The sequence below is a fragment of the Cryptomeria japonica genome, chromosome 6, assembly GCF_030272615.1.
Source record: "Cryptomeria japonica chromosome 6, Sugi_1.0, whole genome shotgun sequence".
In the NCBI taxonomy this organism is placed as follows: domain Eukaryota; kingdom Viridiplantae; phylum Streptophyta; class Pinopsida; order Cupressales; family Cupressaceae; genus Cryptomeria; species Cryptomeria japonica.
In genome coordinates this window covers 234,279,122-234,302,080 of record NC_081410.1, presented here as the reverse complement: position 1 = coordinate 234,302,080, position 22,959 = coordinate 234,279,122, and the positions used below count along the sequence as shown (strand labels likewise).

Sequence of the window (22,959 nt, the reverse complement as noted above, 5' to 3'; positions counted from 1 at the left end):
TCATTTCTTCTAGGGTCATGTACTTGGAGTTTGAAGAGCTGCTGGAAAACAAGGCCCTTGTTCTTAAATCCCTCATCGAGGAGATCGGTGATGCAACGAGATTCCGGGGAGAAGTTTTTTGAGATATTGTCTCCTATTGTGAAAGGGCCTCTTGCAACATAGTAAGTCAGGATGGAGAGCTGATTCCTGAGGAAGAAGTTCTTGCTGATTTACAGATGAGGATTCACAATGAATGGAGGAACGAACAATTCTCGGCCGCTTCTATTCAGATATTGATGAAACACCAAGCCTTTTTGCATAAAATCTTGTCTATCCTGGATAAAAACAACTCTACGCTCCTCTGGTGTCACGACACTATTGTGAAGACCATGGTTGTTGCCAAGAACACCCATGAACTGAATCCCGAAGAACTACAAATGAGCATTCAAAAGTTTAGAGGATTTGTGTCTTCACATGCAGCAACTTAAGTGTTTTTCAACACTTAGTTGTATTTTCCTGCTTTGTAGCTCTTAGTTGTAATTTTGTTTTGACAAGTTACATATAAAAGTGTTTTTTGTAAAATGCAAGTTGACACATAACTTGCACTTTTGTAATTACATGTAAGGCAACTACAAATTGTTTTCAGTTAGGACTGTAGTTGGAATAAGTCAAAGTTAGTTATTGAATAAGTCTTGGTGGTTGAGATAGTTTCTCAAGTTAGTTAGGATCCTCCCACCTTTTTCTCATGACTCCTCTCCTATAAATACTTGAGAGGGTCTATTGTAATTTTTATCTTTTTGAAAGCAAGCTAAAACTCTGTCAAATTTACAGCAAAGAAGTCTTTGAGTTTTTATGTGTAAATTGAAAGATTGAAGGAATAGAAGAAAATTTACTCAAGCTTTGAGTCTTTGTGCTACATTCTTGAGTTGGCGTTCCATATTTCCTTCTTTGCAAGTGTTTCTTTGAGAGCTTAATCACATCTGATTTGCAGTCTTTGTGCTGCAAGTAGTTGAGTTTAATATAGATTAAAATAAATATTTTGTTGAGAGAAGCTGCAAGTGTTTGTGCTTTCACTTGTTCTTAAGAGAATTTAGGAGTAGATTTTGTGGGAAATAGTTGTAAGTCTTTGAGCTTACACTACTTCTTATTGTTTTAAAGAAGAAAAGAACAAGATATTTTCAGTCTTTGAGCTGTCATAACTTGTGCTTTATAGCATTAGTGTAGAAAAGGGTAGATAGGACTTCATATAATCAAGTTTTTGAGCTTGATATTGCTGTCCCGTCCCGAAGGAAGTGACGGAAGTCTTTGAGCTTTCAGGAAACTTCATTTCCTTTCCTTTGATTCATCTGAAATTGGTTACTGTTGTTTATATTCAATCGCTATCCTTTTCTGTGAAGAGAAAAGGGTATTGTCTTTCTTGAAAGAAGAAGAAAGATTGTTGTCCCATCCTATTTTATTGTTAAAGTTGTAGTTAGATAGGGGGAGCCTTCCCTTAATTAGGAGAGTTTTACTCGTGTGCTGTGGTTGAAACCACAATTTTGTATATTTCCCCAAGTGTACAAAATTTTCAACCAACAGGTATCATAGTTTTTTGTCTGTTTGATAGAACAGGCCAACGGTTTAGTATTTTTACTTAGAAACCAGGTTCATTTCTTCCACATTTCATGCTCTTATTGTGAGGTTGATGTCTCTCTAATCTACAGTTGTGGACATAATATCACAAGTGTTACATTTCAATATTTTCCTCAAGCAACTAGAAATTCAGTTTGTTATGACTAGCCTTATCTGTAAATTCCTAATTCATGCTTGCTTATGAATCATTTTGATTGATTGACATGGACTTTGTCTATACTTTGCTTCATATATAAAGTCCCATCAAATCTTATGGTTTTCACCTTTCTTATGATTCCAGATTCTTAGATTGATATGATTGTACCTATTTATTCTTTTTCAATATATGTTATGATGTTTGTAAAAAACACAAATAGAAATTCTTCTCTACAATGATTATATTTAGGTTAGTTTTTATGCTTCATGGATTAGTATAGAGGTTCTTATTTGTAGATGTTTTTTTGCAGTTGCCACACAATACAATACATATTCGAGAATCGATGATTAAAGTTGAGAAAGATGGTCTTCTTTCTTGCGAAATCAAGAAGTCATTAGAAATATGTCAAACCAGGTTTGATTTGATTTGTGAATTTTGTTTGATTATAGTTGTATGTGAATGCATCTAATTGAAAAAGAATGTTCAGTAAAAATAAAATAGTTGTGAAATGTAAGCTTAAAAAATTATCATAAATATTATATATATAGAAAAATAAAGCTTATAATCAAAGAGAAATACAGTGGGTAAAAGTAGTTGATCAATTATTAGAGAGTAATAGAGTTATTGGTTAAAATAAAATAATAAGTAGGAAGTTGTGATTCCCCTAGAGAGATTTGGTTTGCATAAAATTGCAAAAATGTTAAAATTGTTCCATTGAAGATGTGTTTATTGATATATATTGTCTAGCAAATGTGTTTTACAGGAATTTTACGTATAATCATTGTCTGGTAGTGCTATTATGGAAATAACTTATAATTTATGTTGATTTGTGTGTCGTAATAAGTATAATATTACTCTTGATTATTACTTGGTGTTATGTTGTTGGTCTCGCATTTTGGAGTGAACAAGAGCCACCGTTATATTAAAACAAGTACATTATTTTTTATGCAGGGTTGGTAGCTATGTTTAATACTTACTTAGTACATTGATCAAGTGATGTTTATTTATCAGCCTATAAAGCTTAGCAATACAATTATTTTTTTGTATTGAATCAAATTCTGAAATTTCCTTGTTTTGTGAGCAATACTCTGGTCTTTGCCATTATGATCAATGCCATTTTTACTATCTTTAGTTACTGTCTTTGTAGGGCCAACAAAGAGGGCTTTCCAATGCAGATGACAAGGCAAGGGTTGGAGCTTGGATGAGAGAGAAATGGTGAAAAATTTGCTAAGACATGGAAAAGATGTTTGGTAATGGAGGGATGTGCATGTCAATGAAGGAGAGCAAGTTTTAGTTGAAAATGAAAAAAGATTCATGCTAGTGTAAAGGAGCATGCCTCTCCAAAGAGGAATATGAGTTGAATATATTGAGTGGAAAAAAGCTAGGTATTTGAAGGGAGTGCACCATTGTAAAGGAAAGCACCAAATTAAGTTAACAGTAAAAAAAAGTTACCTAATGTAAGAGTGCACATATTGTCATTGAGGTGCAAATTCAAAACCACAAAAAGTGCAAGTCTATGGAAGGGAGCATGCCACTTTGTTAACATTTTAATATTTCTTTTTTGAGATAACTCTAACTAGAATATCATTTGAGGTAAAATGTGATGTCCCTAAACAAGACTCCGTCAAGTATTGTTGATATTGAGAAAGCTCCTTGTATTATCTTTATATGTGATTATAAGTTTGTAAGACTTAAACAATGGTTCAGCCTTACACATTTATTCATTGGAGATAGTGGTAAGACAACTCTATTGGGAAAATATATGTATATTGAAATTTAAATTAAAGATTTAAATTTATTTGTTTGAGCCTTCTATGTTGTATAGAGAGGCTGAATGAAAAAGGAGTACAGCGATTAAGGAACGGATTTTATAATTAATAAAGACTTAAGTATATTTACTAATCAGATCAGCTGTTAAGAAGAAGGTACAATTTACTAAGCAACACGTAAAGAGACATTACAGGCCAACTCCATCTATTGCAGCGAACAGATGTCAGTTTGAGAAGAACTTTAATGATATGCTCAAGTATGTGTGCAGTGATATAGGAGAGATTATATCGAAGCAGACTTAATATATTGTAGATTTCATTAAAGACAATAGAGCAGCAATAAAACACATATATAATACAGTGATCTTGTAATGGTCACTAAAACAAGTTATGATCAGTTATAATACAGAGTTTGGTCAGTTTGTAAATATTCAAAAGACAGATCAGTAAGGCGCGACTATGTTCCATGTGCGATTTGAAATGGTCTTCAAAAGATGAAATTTGCTGGCTGATCTATCAAGAAGAAGACAAAAAATGCTCACTATATATGATGGCCAACTCATTTGACAAATACTAATAATTGTGAATGATGAAGAGCAAGTAACCGTTGGTTGAATGATGAAGAGCAAGTAACCGTTGGTATTCGTAACATGGAACAACGAATCTATTCTCTGTTCACAATACCGCAACAATTATTTTCTGAAGAATGGTGACTTTATTAAAAGGATTTGTTGGTTGAAAATTTTGTACACTTGGGGAAATATACAAAATTGTGGTTTCAACCACAGCACACGAGCAAAAACTCTCCTAATTAAGGGAAGGCTCACCCTATCTAACTAAAACTGAAATAAAAACAGGATGGTACAACAGTCTTCCTTCTTTCTTTAAGAAAGACAATATCTTTTTCTCTTCACAGAAAAGGATAGCGATTGAATATGAACAGTAATAACCACTTTTAAGTAAAATGAGAGAAAGGAAATGAAGTTTCCTGAAAGCGCAAAGACTTCCGTCACTTCCTTCGAGACGGGACAACAATATCAAGCTCAAAGGCTTGACTATTGGAAGTCCTATCTACCCTTTGCTATACTAAATTTTACAATGAATAAAAGACGACAGCACAAAGACTGGAATAATTTATTCTTTTAACACAAAGACAAGAACTAATGCAAGCTCAAAGACTTGTTGCTATTTCTTATCAAACAATAATTTTTTCTCAAGAACAGACGTAAGCTCAAAGACTTGCTACCCCTTCTAGAGATTTCCTAGTTTAATTAATCTTCTCTACTTGCAGCTCAAAGACTTCAAATCAGATTGGACTAAGCTCTTTTAGAAACACTTTGCATAGAATAAATAAAAAGAATGAAACTCAAACTTGTAGCTCAAAGACTCAAAACTTGAGTAATCTTTCTTTATTTTTTCTCAAAACCTTCAATTCACATACATAAGCTCAAAGACTTGTTGCTGTAAATTTGGCAGAGTTTTTGCTTGCTTTCCCAAAAGATAAAGATTACAAAGGACCCTCGCTTCTATTTATAGAAGAGGAGCCTTGAGAAAAAGGTGGGAGGATCCTAACTAACTTGAGAAATTCCCTCAACAACCAGAACCTATTCAACAACTAATTATGACTTCATTAACTAACTAAGACTTATTCCAACTACAGTTCTAATCGGACACAACTTGTAGTTGCCTTACCAGTAATTACAAAAATGCAAGTGATGACAACTTGCAATTACAAAAATGCAAGTGATGACAACTTGCCGAAAGGGAAACTACAATTCTGAAATTACAATTTTAAAATTTTACAACAAGTGTTAAAAACACTTAAGTTGCAACTCTTGAAGATACGAACAATTCGAACTTCTGAATAACTTTTTGCAACTCATCAGGATCTGGTTCATAAGTGTTCATAGCCACCACCCTAGTTTTTACGATGACATCATGGCATTGGCATAGCGTGGAATTCCCTTTTTCCAATGCTGACCGGATTTCCTGCAACTCAGTTTGATACTTATCAATATTTGAATGGAAGCGACTAAGAATTGGTCACTTCTCCATTCATCATGAATCTTGAGTTGTAGGTCTGCAAGAACTTCTTCCTCGGGTAGCAGTGCATCATTCTGATTTAAAATGTCGTAGGATGCCTTTTTACAATGGGAGTTTACATCTTGAAAGACTGCTCCACGCAACTTTAAGGTTTCATCTATTTCTTCAATGAGTGATTTGAGAACAAGAGATTTGTTCTCCAGAAGTTCCTCATATTCAATGTACGTGACTCTGGAAGGAATTACGTCATGCACCTGAAGAACGCTCAACTGATGTTGAGGCATCTCTCACCAAGAAACTAAATTTCCCTCAACCTCTCCAAACTTAATTTGAAGGCACCCAAGATTTGATTCAACTTATCTTCAATGATCTCCAATTTAACCATCGTTTCAAATACCTGTTTTATGACTTGTGAACATAAGTCATGTAGTTGATCAACCCAGGTGTCTAAGGCTTGAACCTTTTGGGTGGCTCTCTCGATACCTTGGATTTGTTCGCTGACCCTGGAAGAAATAGGTACTTGGCCTTCTCCACTTGAAGGTTGAGTAATACTTTGGATGGCTGCCATAAGTCTTTGATTCTCTACTTCCAGTTGATCTTTCTTGGTCAACACCTCATCATACCGTTGTACCAATGTAGCCACTGTTTGTTGAGCATCGTGCTTGACAACCTCATGAGTCTGCTTACCGAGTTGAACTTTGGTGATCCGATAATCAGCTGCTTGCATTTCTTCAACTGGTTTATCTGATATTGGTTCAGCAATCTCTGCCACTCTGATCCGGTTTTCATCAATGATGACCCTTGAAACTGTGTTTGCCCTCTTAACAGCTTTAGGTTTTGACTGTTTCAACTGTTGGTAGTCGAAGGGATCAGGTGAGATTACCTGCTTCTTTCTCTTTGTAGTGAAGGAACTGAGCCATGGAGGTAAAGCCATTAACTTTGATTCTGGGATAGAGGGAGAAGCAGTTTCTGTTTGAATAACAGTGGTGACCTTGGGAGAAGTGTCCGTCTGGATAGCCACCATAGTCTGTTGAGTGACGACAGGATGTGATGAAGATGTCATGAACTCATCAAAACAGGTCATAGAAGTATCAATATCAGACACAGGTACATATGAAGGATCTTTCGAAAAGATATTCAACAAATTTTCCTGAGGATGGCCATGAGATGGTTTTGCTGCTGAAAGTGGGAGGACGTTCTGCGGAGATTCTGAAACTGAAGGGGTAGATTGAGAGCTCACATCTATCACAGGAGGAAACATGGGTACCTCAATGGGAAGTGAAGAAAGAGAATTATGTGGAGAATCTGTAGAAAGGGACTGAGAAGCATTATCAGATTGAGTTTCTTCCTCTGAAGCTTCAGGATCAATCACATGAATTTCTAATTGTGGCTTCTCCTTGCCTTGAACTGTTATTTCCTGAGGAGGAAGCACCATTGCACGGCTGACTCACAATTTAATCCTCGTACTAGAAGAGGATGCACCTTCTTTGTTGTCTAGTTGAATTTCAGACTTCCGCCCAAGAGGACCTGTAGAATCATCTTCTTTTCCAACCTTAATCTTAATGAGCTTGACACCATTATTCTTTAGCCAGATATTGGTATTGGCAAGAACTGACTGAAATCTATCCAAGATAGAATTGCCTTCCTTGTGGGACCAGTGGATTGAAGGAAGCGGAGCCTCATCAACATTATGATTGACAAACTCAGGATCAAGAACGTTACCATCATCAATCATACCTTGTGGCACGTTCACGAGGTTTAGATCCACAATCTGTTCTGCAGTGAGTCGGTAGTAATCCATCTTGCGAATCTCCTTTTCGGTACGAAGATCAGTCCAGATATCTTCTATCCGGTGTACATGGATGAAGGTCTTCTTGATCTTCTCCTTCATGCCTTGGTAATCGAAATCAGCTCTAGGTTTGAATCTTTTGAGTCTGATTTCGTGCAACTCAGTCTCCATAGCCCTGGCCTTGATTGAAGTCATTAGAGAATATTGACCAATCTTCAATGGGTTGTTGGAAGAAATACCCATGCCAACCTTGTGCTTAACTGACTAGTGTGTATGCACAGCCATGATTTGCCTTCCCAATTCCATGAGAATAATCTTATCTGTTGGCTACCGTGGGAGCATGTAAGGCTGCCCACCATAGCATCCAACTCTCATGTAGGTAAAAGTTGGAAATTGGAGAAACAAACAACCATATTCTTTCACCTTTTCCCATGCTTCATCTGAGACTCTTTTGTTTTTCAGGTTCTTGTCAAATTGACACAAATAATGACCAAAGAAAGCGTCCTGAACCCTTCTGAAATGAGACCTACTTGATCTTAGAGGCAACTGATCATAGTATTCCCAAACCGGTACAAGCATGCGGTCACCCTTGGTGGAAAGACCTGGGAAATGTCTAAGTGACGCAGCGATATACACGAGATATGAATTCATGTAGAAGGTGAAGGTAGTAGGGACGACTGCAAGTTGTTCACACAAAGCATCACTGATGATTTCACCCCAACAGATGTGCTGAGACTGCCTTACTAACATAATAAATTGGTACATCTAAGGTTCAAAAACATTGGAATGCTCCAATCCCATCATACGGCTAAGAAGAGTAATAGTATCACCAATCTCATTCTTGAAATCAGACCGATATAACTTTGCCCATCTGGTAAGCGCAGTGCAAGGTTCATGAATCCATTTGTTGATATGACGCTTACAGTCTTTCTCCCTTTGGCAAAGTATTCAGCTGCACTTTGCTTAGAGATCTCTATATAAATGGTTTCGGAAGGTATTTTAAAAACCCTCTCTATAGCTTCTACATCCAAGCGAATGATCACTTCCCCGTCATCATTTCTAATGACTCGTGTCTCTTTGTCAAAATGATGAGCACATGCTAGAATAAATTCTAGTTCTAGGGCAGCAACTGGAAAGGATGCGGCATGATGGATATGGCTGTCCAGCAACCGTTGCATATCACCCTCCTTCGGATCTTCAATCCTTTGTATGAATTTGGAAATGTCAACATGCCCTATCTCAGTATCCTTGATATGATCAAGGGAGGAGGAGATCTGTGACTGCGGAACTTCATTCTGGTATTTATCATACCCGTATTTCATCTCTTTTGGAGTGAGAGATGATGATACATCTGTCATCTGGACACAACTGGGAATGCTGCAATGTAAATCCAAGAGTATCAAGGCAATATCAAAGTCAGTATCTTTAGACATTTTCAGTCCTCCAAATGAGAAAGTTCAACTTTCGTATTTTGGTTTTGTGAGAGGAGATATAAGAGGTGGAAAAATAAGCTTTGGACTTATTTCGGGTTTTGAAACATGTTTTGCAAGTACACAAGAGGGAAGTACAAGCGCGCAATCGGGTTTTAAATTCCGAAAGCAATTATATTTTCAAGACACGAAGCATGAATAAATGGAAGGAGAATGAATTTTCAGTTTGGAAGTTGGGAAGAACACATTTGCAAATGGTTTTCTAAATCCAAATGCAAACTTATTTACAAACTGAAAATCGAAGGAATGGACGGAAAAAAGGTATTTAGGCATGCGGGAAATGACGAAGATGATAAGTATGGATGATGGAATTGGGAGCGGATAGGTAAAAATGAATTTCGAGAAGATCACTTGGAACTTCATCATGCCAAAATGTGAAGGACTTTCAACTTGCAATCTGGATTTTAAAACCCGAAATTGGGAAGAACTTGATTTTTTCGTCATTGAAACTTGATTTTTGAACTAAAGAAGGTTAAGTCTTTATCCAAAAAGGGAAGAACGCATCTTGAGGTAGAACTTTTCACACTTGCAAATTTCTTTGCAAATTGGCAAGAACATATTGGGAAGAACACATTTTCCTTGTTTTGAAACTTGATCTTTTGGATCAAAGAAGGTTAAGTCTTTGTCCAAAAAAGGGAAGAACACATATTTTCCTCTTACTTGCAATCGGGTTTCTAAAACCCGAATGCAAGTAAAGAAGGAGAATTTTCAATGGGGAAGAACAACTTTTACTTTACAAATTTCTTTATAAAATTGGGAATTTCCTCTTATAAACCCAATATGAACATGAACAAAACCAAAACTTAAACAAAAAAATGCAAGGAAAGAAACAAGAAAGAAATACAAAAATAAAAATTACCTTGAAGTCCAGAGCTAACGTAAGGGGAGATTACAGGATGAAAAATTTGTTTGCCACATACGGTAAACGATTAAATGTAGAAAGTAAATGCACAGAACATAATGGAAATATATTAAATAACCAGTCTCCGTATTAATTCAACAGTCCATGTACATCAAGTGCTTATAACATTACACCCAAATACCACTATCATGATGCCACTTCGAAGGAAAGGTACGCAATATATAATACCCAAAGGGGTGCGACCAACCGTCGCATCCAATTGCCCTTCGCAAAAACCAGTGTTCCATGGATGCTGGCGACGAGGAGACGGGGGGACGGTATTCGGGGATGGGGGGACAAAGGGAAAAAGTTTTGGGGACAGGTTTCGGGGACGGGGGAACTTGGGTCTGGAAGGGGGAAACACGTTTCTGTGGAACACTGGTGAAAACTAACTGACTACCGAAACTCATAATTACCGAGGACAACATAACATAATACGACAACATGACATAATGATTATTCCCGACAACATCATCCCCCCCCAAAAAAGAAGTCATCTTCAGATGACTTAATACAAAATAGAGATGACATTAAATAGAACCAAGGTATAGAAGAAGAAAGGGGCTGGGGGGCGTTTCTGAAGGAGGTAGTTGCACGACTGATGAAGAAGATGTACGAACTGCTGATGCCAGTCGAGCCCGGAACTCATACACCTGCTGCGTCCTCGCCTGAAAAGCCTTTTTTGCTACCATTTGATGCTCAAGTGCGGATTTTACCATTATTGTTTCCGCAAGGAGTTCTCTTTTTTTTTCTCCTTGACATCACAGTCCTCCTGTGCCTAAACCAAACTTGTCTGCAAAACACGCTTTTCAGTCTCAACCTCCAGCAACTGCTACTCAAATGATACTGTCTCCATAGCCAATTTGTCCTCGATAGCCACTGGCGTTGTCCTCTTGGCATCCAACTCCTGGGTACACTGAGCTAAGTCTCACGCTAGTATTGCCTCCAACCTGGTGGTCAGCTCCTCTCGAGCCCTCTGTGTATCCACCAAGGCAACCTCTCGTCCAGTCGAGACATACTCCGTGTTCCTCAAAGCATACCATTCATGCTTGGAAGTGGCCACAACCCTCGGGCACAAAGGCTAGGAGACGCCTCAAATCCTCCATCACACTTCCCAAAGTTTGATAACTAAACTGAATAACTCCTTGGTGTCGTATGACTTCGCGTGCCTGCAATGCTTTCCCTCGGTCTCTGTTTGTACCTCCAAATCCGTCTCCCTCTACGGCTTATGGCTTCCCACCAATGCTGAGCTTCAGGCTTCTTTCTCACAGTACGAGACAACCCAACACTTACCATGCCTTCTTTGATGCCCTTCGGCCAACTCAAAAGTGTATTGTAGCTCAAAAATAAACTGGGGGTCTGGGGCAGCGCATGGCGCACATCATTTTTTGTGATATTTTAAGATGCCAAAAACTTGCTTCTCAGTGTCCTGGCTCTAGATTGCATCGAATGATTTTAAATCTGGTCGTCTTTTTTTTTTTCACGTGCCATCACCACCTTTATCCCTGCCGTACCGTGGTATTTTCCCTTTCACCCTCTTGTAAAGCATCGTGGCCATGCTCCTTCAGGCCTATGGACTGTAATGTCTCGAGTGAACCCGTACGGTGGTTGAGAAGGACATACGGTGGACAAATACCTGCTGAGTTCCACCCTAGGCCGGTGACCTCCGTCGACGGTGGTGCACTGTACGGGGTCCCACCACACGGGGCCTCACCGCACGGTGGTGCACGGTACGGTGTACCACCGCACGGGGACGGGGCCTCACCGCACGGTGGTGCACCGTACGATGTCCCACCACACGGTGGTCGACTGTGGTGGTTCCACCGCACGGTGGTCTCTCGTGGTGGTTCCACCGTATGGTGGCCCCCCTACGGTGGTTCTGGCCACCGATTTTTTTTGTTTTTTATCTTTCTTTCTTTTTTTTTTTTTTCAACTTTGCAAATTTATTTATCTATTTTTTTTCAATTTCCTAATCTAATTGTCCAGAGAGTCTTCGGCTTGGGTCCCGTGTCTCTGGGATCGCCCTTCATCCTTCTCGGTTTTCCTCGCCCGAGAGTCTCCCGCTTTGGTCCTGTGCCTCTCGAGTCGCTTGCCCGGCCTCTCGAGTCCCCTTCCATCCTCTCGGGTCGCCCTCCGGACCTTCGGGTGTCCTTCCGGCCTTTCAGGTCCCCCTCTGGACCTTCGGGTGTCGTTCCGGCCTCTCGTGTCCCCTGCGCGCTTCTCGTGGTAGGGTTTCAATTTGGACCCGTTGGTGGCCAAGTCTATTTTCAATGGCCATCCGAAGACCTGGAACCATAAATTCTTCAGGAACCACGGTCTCCTTCTCGTACATAAGAAGAATTAGAATAATAATAAAGATTTTGAAGGCTGCGGCCTTCCACGTAGGGTTCTAGTCGTTGCCGACACGGATGATCTTGGGATTATCTACGTCATTGAGGTTTAGGGCATCTCCCTTCCAATATTCTCTGTATTCTGGCAGGTACACCTCCTCTGTTACTTGCTCTAGCTCCTCTACTTCGGCCTGTAGCTTTGGAACATTTCGTAATCCTCCATCTGCCAGTGGAAGAGCCTGTTCAATGACCCCGTCTCATCCTCAGAGCACTCTCCTAGTTTGAGAGTCCCTTCCTCGTTGGGCCTCTGTAGCCTCGTCCTTCGTCCCTCAGGTCGCCTTCTCCTTCACCCTCCGATTCCGAAGATGATGCCAGTTCCTCACTAACCAACTGCGTCCCAAGGTCTATGATAAACTTCCTTCCTCCATTCTCCATAGACAGAGTGTTCTTCTACCAGTTGTGGGTGGCCTTGGCTGCCACTAGCCACCCTCTCGCTAAGATCGCATTATACCCTTTTTTCTTTAGTGAGATTACCATGAAGTCCAGTATGAAGGGTTGCGCCTTGATGGTAACTTGCTGGCCCATCAGTGTCCCGATGGGTTTGATTCGATGGGTTTGATTGCATGTTGATCTGCTCCAAACAAATTGAATGTAGATGGCCACAGCGTCAGCTTCCCTAGCTTTCGCCAGGTTTATTCTGGAAGAACATTCACTCCTGATCCACCATTGACGATGGTATTGGGTAGAATGGTGCCAAGGATACCCATCTCCACAATGGTCGGGTTCCTTCCAGTGTTAACTGCCAGCAGCCCGGGGTCTATTGCAGACCCTCTAGGAACATCTGTGCGGTGGTTGGTATTGGTGCGTGGTTGGGAGAGATTATTCAGCAACGTCGTTCGTAACTGAGGCATCGTCTGGCGGAGGTCGTGTACCTTCACGGGCACCTCCAGTTTTAAAATTTGGTGTAGTATAGCCTCCTTTGCCTCCTGTCCGCTGGAAGTACCCGCCATACCCTTTGCCTTCGCCCCCTCTCGTATCTCTTTCTCAATTTCTTCTCGTGCTTCCGATACCCTTTCGCTTCTCCGTCTCCGAGTCTGGGCACATTGCTTGTCTGGCTTGGGCGCGGGTTACGGCCAACACTTCCTCTTCTTTGATTTCCTCGATATTGAGCAAGTTGATGCCGGGCTTCGGGCAAGTGGCATCTTCGTGGTCTCTTGGTCCGCACCATTTGCACAAATATTGTGTGGCCTCTCCCTTCAGGCAGTCTCGGGCGAAGTGCCCTCACTGGCTGCACACTCTGCATTGTACCATCGGTTGGCCTTTGGAGTCGTATTGGATCTGGCTCCTTGTATTGTTATTGTTGTTTTGTCCTCCCCACGGGTTAGTTGCATTGTTGTTTGCTTGCGAGCTGTCGGTATCGCTTGATGTAGTTGGTTGTTCTTGCGTAAGCAATACTTGTTGGTTTCGTGTTTTCATGTTGTAGGGGCATTCCCTGGTGGGATGCCCCATCAACTGGCATATATCACAATTGACCTTCTTTTGGCAGGAGCCTTTCGTGTGGTCGTATGTCTTACATTCCGTGCACCAAAGCTCCCCTTTGTCAGTCTTGCTCGAACCTCCCTTCATAACCTTCAGCTCTTTCATCATCCTCACCATGTCCTTTTGCAGGGCTTGCACCTTTTTGCTAGACTGGCCATTGCTGCTGCTTCCCTCGGAAGAGTCATCACCCTTGGACGAGCTATCCTTCTTTTTCTTCTTGGATGTCTTGGTCTCGCTCTTGAGATCCATCGCTCTATTATATGCATCTTCGTACGAGGTTGTTGGAACAATTTTCATCTTCTTCCGGATGGAGTGTTCGAGTCCCTCCTCGAACCATCTCTTTTTCAACCTATCTGCTGGTTGACTCTCCATTTTCCCCAACAGTTCCTTGAGCCGCTGACTATAGGCTCGGACAATCTCGTTCTTGTTTTGCTTTGTGCCATAGATTTCGGCTACTATTTCATTGTCGTCTCTAAGGAGACGGAACTCTATCTCGAACTCCTCCTTTAGGTTGGGCCATGTGCCGACTTTGGCCTTATCCGTATCGGAGTACCAATTGATGGCGACTCCCCTTAAGGTTGCTGGAAATTGTGTTACCCATTCGTCCTGGTCGACAATGCCGTTCGTTGACCATATGGTTTCGCAAGTGCGGCAATGGCGGACCGGACCTTCCTTCCCGTCGCCGTTGAACTTTGGCAGCTTTTGCTTACTTGCCATCCCACCGCTAGGTTTCGCTCCTCTGGTGCCTTGTGTGCTTGTACCTGGTGATCCTCCGCCTCCGCCTCCTGCACCTGACCCTCCACTCATGGGTCCTCCAGAGAAGGTTGCTGACCTCGAACCGAACAATTTGCCTCCCGTACGGTACCCTTGTGCTCCCTCGGCACCGTCGACCGTACCATCACCTTCGGTCATCTCCCTCCGGTTGTCCTCCAAAATGGACAAGTTCTTTAGTAGGTCTCTGGTAGCATCGATCAGGTTTAGACTTAGCCTTGTTTGTTCCACCAACTCTTCGCAACTTCTTACCCTATGGTAGTATTTTGGCGAACTCTAGAGTTCTCCTTCGGCACCCTCCGTGACTCCTAGGTTCCCTTCGGGCAACCCTACGATAGCGTAGAGAGTGTAATTCTCTCCGTCTATCTCTGCCTCTGCAACCTCCATGACACCTCTTGGGTTCCCTTCGAGCAACCCCTCGGTCGGTCATCCCTCGGCAAGCTGCCTTAGCCTACGCCTTCATTCTATTTGCTATCTAAGATTCAACGCTCTTTGTGCCACTTCCCATTCGTCACTTTGTATCTTTTTATTTTTGTCCTTATTTAGTATATTTGGCATAAATCACTCCCGTACATAGCAAGCACACACCATGTACAGAAAAAAAAAACTTTTTATTATTTTCCCTTTCGGCCACAGTTTATATCAACATTGTGTCGGGATTATTACAGGGTTCAATTTCCTCTTTGCCTCTTGCCATCACGCTCTGCGTCCCAACGACGATTGTTCCGTTTGCGCGTCGTTGGCCTCTAGGTTAATCTCACCAACGGGTAGGCCCATCGTGTCCGTACGCCATCCGTTCCTTCCTTTCCCGAGTATGTCTAGGCAAGGGCGCCAAATGTTTGCCACATACGGTAAACAATTAAATGCAGAAAGTAAATGCACAGAACATAATGGAAATATATTAAATAAGTAGTCTCTGTATTAATTCAACAGTCCATGTACATCAAGTGCTTATAACATTACACCCAAATACCACTATCATGATGCCACTTCGAAGGAAAGGTACGCAATATATAATACTCGAAGGGGTGCGACCAACCGTCGTGTCCAACTGCCCTTCGCGAAAACTAACTGACTGCCGTAACTCATAATTATCGACGACAACATAACATAATACGACAACATGACATAATGATTATTCCTGGCAACAAAATTTGCTAAGACATGGAAAGATGTTTGGTAATGGAGGGATGCTCATGTCAAAGGAGAGCAAATTTTAGTTGAAAATGAAAAAAGGTTCATGCTAGTGTAAAGGAGCATGCCTCTCCAAAGAGGAATATGAGTTGAATATATTGAGTGGAAAAAAGTTAGGTATTTGAAGGGAGTGCGCCATTGGAAAGGATATCACCAATTTAAGTTACTAGTTAATGTAAGAGCGCACGGATTGTCATTGAGGTGCAAATTCAAAAGCGCAAGAAGTGCAAGTCTATGGAAGGAAGCACGCCACTTTGTTAACATTTTAATATTTCTTTTTTGAGATAAGTCTAACTAGAATATCATTTGAGGTAAATTTTTTTTTTTTTGTTTATAAAATTATAAGAGGAAAATTCATTGAGATCAAAATTAACTCTAAACACCATTCTTTAGATAAAATATACGATTCTTCACAATTTTCTCTTGGGTTGCATAAATCAAATATCTGCATTTTTTTTCTGCCTTGAGAATAAGGGTCAGACTTGCAACAATCATTGTCTCATAAGAGATTTTATGCATGAAAACGTTTAACCTGAATGCAACAACACCATTTCCCACCAGGCATAACAAAGACCAACAATTTGATATACAAGATTTGAAAAGAATAGCTACTTCAGCATGGGGCAACACATGATTCAAAGAACTAATCTGCTAAGTCATTGTAACAACCTCCAAAGTTAAATTAAGAAAATAGTGAATAATTCATCATTTCAAAAATAGAATTTGCAATGAACCATCAACTTCAGCTGAAAGGAAATAATAACTAACTGCTTTTCATCAGAAAACAAAAACTAACTTATTCAACTGAAAGTAGTTAAACTATAAGAGCAGTTAAGAAATATTCTTCATATTCTTGAACGAGAAAGAGATTTCAATAAATAACTTTACTCTAAAAAGGAAAAGAATAAGTTCAGAGATTACAATTCATTGAGCTTCTTTGAGATAACTTATAAAAAGCCTCGGCATTATCTAGAAGAGGGAGAGCATCATCAAGCACTTTTCCACCCAACCATAGACTTGGCAATCTGCCAGACACCTTCCAATTGGAAGTGGCCCTTCCTTTCACGAGGGTAGCAAACTAAGGATTAGACCTAATTGTCATCTTGCTATTTGAGCCTGGTGTTTAGAATCTACACGTAACTAGTCGGTCACACACTATAGGTACCTCCTAACTAGTATGACCTTCTAACTAGTTGGTGTATCTGGTTCAAGCGAACTGACGTTTGCATGCTTAAAGTAGCACCACCTTGGCCAAGATTTCAAAATAAGTGCACACAAGTGCTGTTAGACTTCACGACCCTTACTCAACTTGTTCAGATAGAAATTCATTATCATATAAAGGCTTGTAGATAATAGGTACAATCTGACCCATAGTGAATACATCAATAAGATACTGATAACCTGACAATTGATATTGTAGACTATATGACACTATACTTACAACCTCTGCTGTTTGTACATTTCCATTGGCCCAGGATTAACAAACTCATTTAAAAACATCAAGAGAGCTGAGGTAAGATTCTCATCAAATTACTATAATTACAAAACAGTTCATAATTATGTTTAGATCGAGCATCTGCATTTGGTATTCTAATACCAGTTCCGACATAATGATAGGCCCACTTTTGAATTCTTGGTCTTAGTCAGAATTGAAGCAAGGTTCTTGGGACAATTCACATAGTAATGCTCTTAAGCAATGACTAAACAAGATAAAAGATAATGATGCAACATGCATGATCCACAGTGCAGTCAAAAGAATACACTATATATTATCAAGAATAGAGTCCATGAACCACTGCTTTGTCATGCCATTAACAAGGCAAGCAGACGACCTTTCGATTTGTAATTAATCTTTCATAATAGAAATTTAATCCTCAACAATGCACTAATTGATAGTAAAACTCGTTCAGCTTTCATGACTTTACTATCAATCGTAACAAAAAAATAGTGCTTTCATTCAATCCAAAGTAAAGAAGTATAACATGCCTGAGTTTCGGCAAGATTTGACAAGAATGGTTCCTTTGATGACAACAGTTTCCACTCTTATACAAAACTTCTTGAAAGTTCCAACGCACTTCCTCAAGGTTGAGTCAAGAGTATTAATGGTGCGAACTTCCCAATGAAAAAATATGAGCTAGAGAAAAGAACTCGCTTATGCAGAAAAATGCCTTCCATCTTGATTGATGGTGGCTTACAACGAATGCTTGAGAGGTGGCGGGGAGAGTGGAAGTAACGTCTCTACCCCACCTCCCTAATCGATAAATAAGCTTCGGTCTTCCTAGCTGATAGCATAGTTCAAAATAATAAATAAAGAAAACACAATGAAAACATATATATATTCATATACGCGTATGTGTATGTACATTACTCAATGATTTGAATATACGTATACATATACGCATATATGTATAAGCATGTATGTATGCTATATTTTCTTATATTTGGATATACACATACAAATGGATATTAATAACATAAATGAATATGGCTATCCAAAAGATAATTAATAACAATTCAATTTGATTATAATATTAAAATTATTTATCACATGGAAAATAACACATTGGCAACTCACAATGATGAAAATAGAATATGATTGACCGCCTACTGATTGACAAGTCCAGATAACTAGCTAGAAGGTCAAGGTGACAACCAACTTAAAACAACTTAACTTTTGACTTTGGGCTCGATTGCAAGTCGATCTCTTCTGAAGTCTGCAATCCTCTCCCTCCCTGTTGAGGGTGTAGCTTATCCCGCATCCACTTGGTTATATGAAAATAGTTAGACCAATCTTATCTTCTCATTAATTACATGAATAAATATGCATAAAGAAACATGAACATAGCCAACATAATCATTCATGTCTAACTATAAATTTAGATTTTAGATTACTCATTCACATAAGAATGCAATAAATTATCAATGTTTGGCCATGCAGACATTTGCATCATTTAAAATAAAACCTTTGTTTTAAAGAGGGATGTAACAGTCATATACAAAGCTCCCATGTAGACGAGCAAATCAAATTAAGCTTGATGGTACTATTTGGTTGTCATTTAATTAATGAATTCACAAACACAATAACACAAAAAGAAAAATAATCAATGGAACATACTTTTGAAACATAAGCATAGCATCAACTATCATTAAAAATTTCTTGTGCTCAAAGCACTTATTGATAGGTTACAATATGCCCATTTCTGCAGACTTATGAAATCATTATTTTATCTAAAAATTTAATGTTTTAAAGCACAAATGCTTAAAGCTTTCTTAAAAGTATGGAATAAATTATTTTAGAGAAATAAGTTAAAAATTATTCTAACAAAGGAACAAATAAAGACCAACTAAAAGCAACCTAAAAATAGGTCCTTAGCCCTCTATTGGAAAGTGAGACCATTTAAATAAACAACTGCCACAAAGCGCTGTAAGTTTCGTGCATAAGTCTCTACTGTGGCTTAAAAGCAACTTTTCACTCTAAAACTCTAACTTCACATGAGACTTCACCAAGTAATCTTGGTGACTTGAATCTGATGTGATCAATGGAAACAGGGGTGTAAAATGCAAGGTTCTCTTGTGGATGATTTTACCCATCTTAGCTGTTTTGATGCATTGGCAAAATGTAAAACCATTTTGTAGGGTTCTTGAAACTGAAAACTATGGTTGAATCCCTTGAATCAAAATATAAAGAAACACCTAGGCACTAAGTGGAGCTTAGCTTTTAACAATCTCGGCCATTGAACAGCTGGATATGCTTATTTGGCTTGGACATATGCTTATGCGAAATGTGCAATCTGCATTACACACTAGGAAACTTGTGACTGCGAAAACATATATAGAAACTGAATGGTGAAGCTAGGTGTTGACCATGAATTTGCACCATTCATGAAATGCCAGATGCTTAAATGTTGTCCTTAACTTGCTATGGGTGTTACATAACTGTTTTTGATGTTTGGGGGCTTACCAGACGGTCTAGAACATGTCATAAACTGTCTAGGCAACCATTTGTGTTGCTGTTGTCACTTAAACTTTGAAAAATTGACCTCAACCTGTAAGGTGTGTAATTTACCCATTCTTGCCACATTAGTCCTTGTTATTCATCCTGAGGTCACATGATATAGGTGCATCTGCCATATAAATTGTCGTTCAATAACATAAATGCCTGTTTTGGTCAGTGCTGTCACTGTGTAATGTCACCTACTAGGAGGCTGCCAGTTTACCAATAATTAACATATATCATTAAATAATATTATGCCTTAAATTAAGCTTTTGAGATTAGAGAACAACTAATTCTTCATAATACAATCACTAACCAATTATATTTAGGGTTTATCCTTATTACTTACCTAACCCTAACGGATGGGGAATTATTGTGCTAGGGCACTTCAAAACAAATCTACAAGCAGGCTCCCTCAAGGTTCAGGAACACAGCTCCTTACCCCATCTCGGGACTTCTCCCTCAAGGTTTCTGGAATGACCGTCCATACTTCATTTTGGGACTTATCTGTCTTGTGAGGAATTACTCCACCTCTCCCTACACAAACCAACCTATTTTAACGAAGGCATTAGCGAAAGATCAAGGACTAGACTGTTTAATATATTGGTATTTCATGTACTATGAATGTATAAAAAATTATGTATGACTGTCATACATAGTGCAGTCTATATTAATATTACTATTAAATTCTGCATAAGAACATTATCAGGCTTCATATATTAAGCATACATATTAAGCACATCCCCATGCATACGACCAAGAACAAGGATGTAACTGCCTGTAAATTAATAACAGTTCTGATCTGATCTGATCTGATTGATGGTGATGTCACTAGATGCTTTTGATTCCTTTCCTTTATATCTCTTAATGTGAGGGAGAGGTCACTCCTATTCATCATGTGTGCCCTTTGGCAAGAGACACACACTTTCACCGTTAGCACCCCTTTGAAAGAGTGCAACTCTTCATAATTTCTGTCCTTTGAAAGGTACACAACCTTTCACAATCAGATCTGCACTTCTGATTCCCCAAATTATTACTCCTTCAAATGAGTTCTCTTCTGCCTTTTATACCTCATATTTGGGGGAGCCTTTTGACCATTCTAACTTAAATCATATATTAATTATTTTTTTTTATACTTTAATTTAATTTTGATTTTTTTTCTTTTGTATTTTAATTTTATTATTATTATTTATTATTAAATTATATTTCAAAGTGGGGACATTACACACTGAAAAGTTTGTTCATCCTTTCAGACACCTATTTTGGTCAGTCAAACAACTGAGCTAGCTTCTAGGTGCTCACTTTTGATGCCTTTGCCACTTCCACTTGATGGCAAAGTGCCCGAGGCACTCACTTTGACTTTTCTTGTCATCTAAATCTTCATACTTCGCAATATCATTTATATTTGCAGCAGATTCAATGATAAATTATGCTGATATGCCAAACCTCATCAATCAATGATAAATTATGCTGATATGCCAAACCTAATCAATTACGATAGCTGATATGAATATTAATGGCTGATATGAGCATGGAAAGCTTCACACGTCTGAATAAAAAATGCCGATTTAATTAGATAGCAGGCATGAACAGTGATGTTCTTTATTACAGCAACAACTAAAACGAAAACATCACATAGAGCATTAGAGTTAGGTCTGGAACTCATAGCAAGTATATTTTTTTCCTTGTAACACTAAACTAGGACAACATCTAGTCACAAGTTGACTAGACAAATCTCAATATTGATGAATATTAGTAGATATTGTCACAAAGTGCAACACTTATAGTTAACATATATTGTGAGCAAAATCCATCATATTATTTATTATAAATACATATCATACTGTTTGGGCACTGTAGTGACATTGTAGCAGTCTTTACTGGTCTATCTGATAAAATAAATACATGAATTATCATAGTTCCATGGAGTTTGCTGATGGGGGGACGCGGGGATGGAGGGACGGCTTTCGGGGACTGGGGGATCAGCTACATGATTTTAGGGACGGTGGGGGAATAGTCTTGTTGGGTAGCGGTGATATTCGGAGGTGAATTGAAATCTTCAAGGTAAAATCTGTAATATTGTAATGTCCCTTTTTGTAAATTCTTTGGAATTAGGACTATCGAATTACAAATCAATTGCAAGGGACTTCTTCTAATTTAAAATCTTATCAAACATGAAATTCCTTAATAAATCTTATGAGAATGATAATTACGATAGGTTATATAGGTGTATCTGATTATACTACTGATATCAATATGATGTTCAAGTGTTATTTGATGTGATGAGAGTCTTGATATACGAATCTGCGATATACAACCTTGAATGATTAAGATGGAGTATCTTGCTGTCTCTGTGAAGATTATGCAATGGAAATCTGATCTATATGTTATTGCGATCTGCAATTAGGAAGTTATCTCTGCTATTCCTGATATGGCGATGTGCAATATGCCGTGAGCCTTCTCCTTGTTACTTGTAGCAATAATGCCATAATGCTGTTTTTGATTTTGCTATGAATATATGCAAGTGTGATGGTGCTGTTCCAGGTTTCTGACTCTGAATATATGCAACCTGAATTCATGCCAATAAGGCTATTGCTCCAAGAGCGATCCAATACTCAATGTAGATGCAAATAAAAACCAATTCCATGATGCCTCTGACTTGATGTTGGATACTCCTTTTATACCTTTATCTCCTAAGATCGTGCCCTTTTGGAACAGCTATTTCTTGAAGTGTCATGTCTTGTCCTTCAATGACCATTGTTTGTTAACATAGAAAATTGTCTTAATGATAATCGTTAATGATATCACACTCCTTTAGATAATTGCCATCCATTGTAATGTCTTAGTCATAATTAATATGAACCGATGCTATGTTTGTTTGACTAACAGACCATATAATTGGGTTTCCTCTTATGGTAGCATTGATATGGATTGCTTAATGCCTTAATTGCTTATTCCTTGGTCAGCGATATGAATTTCTTACTGTATGTTATAATCATCCTTTGATGATAGAACTGATAAAGCTTCCTCTCAAATTGATAATAATTCTTGGATTAGTATGATGATTGTTTGACCATGTTACTTCTATTTTTCTTATCTTCTTTTTTAGGATGGATGTTATAGTGGTGATATTTTACTATGATAAACAATCCCTTATAATCAATCTTATTATCTATTCTTCACTTGATGCTGTAATATCCACTACACAGAGGCTGCCGATTTCTGTAACTTAATAACAGTTCTGATCTGATCTGATCGATGATCATGTCTCTGGATGCTTTTAATTCCTTTCCTTTATATCTCTCAATGTGAGGGAGAGGTGACACCTCTTCATTATGGGTACCCTTTTGGCAAGAGACGCAACATTTCACAATCAGATGTGCACTTCTTAT

At 38.9% G+C, this 22,959-nt stretch overlaps 1 protein-coding gene across 6 annotated transcripts in view; it reads left to right on the top strand.

Moving 5' to 3' along the window:
* LOC131071474 (probable RNA-dependent RNA polymerase 5) overlaps nt 1-22,959 on the top strand; it is a 245,886-nt gene that overhangs the window by 98,439 nt on the left and 124,488 nt on the right. For all 6 annotated transcript variants that reach the window (XM_058007354.2, XM_058007352.2, XM_058007349.2 and 3 more), the window contains one exon: nt 2,058-2,161. In XM_058007354.2, the coding sequence (XP_057863337.1) occupies nt 2,058-2,161 (104 nt within the window). The remainder of the gene's footprint in view (nt 1-2,057; nt 2,162-22,959) is intronic.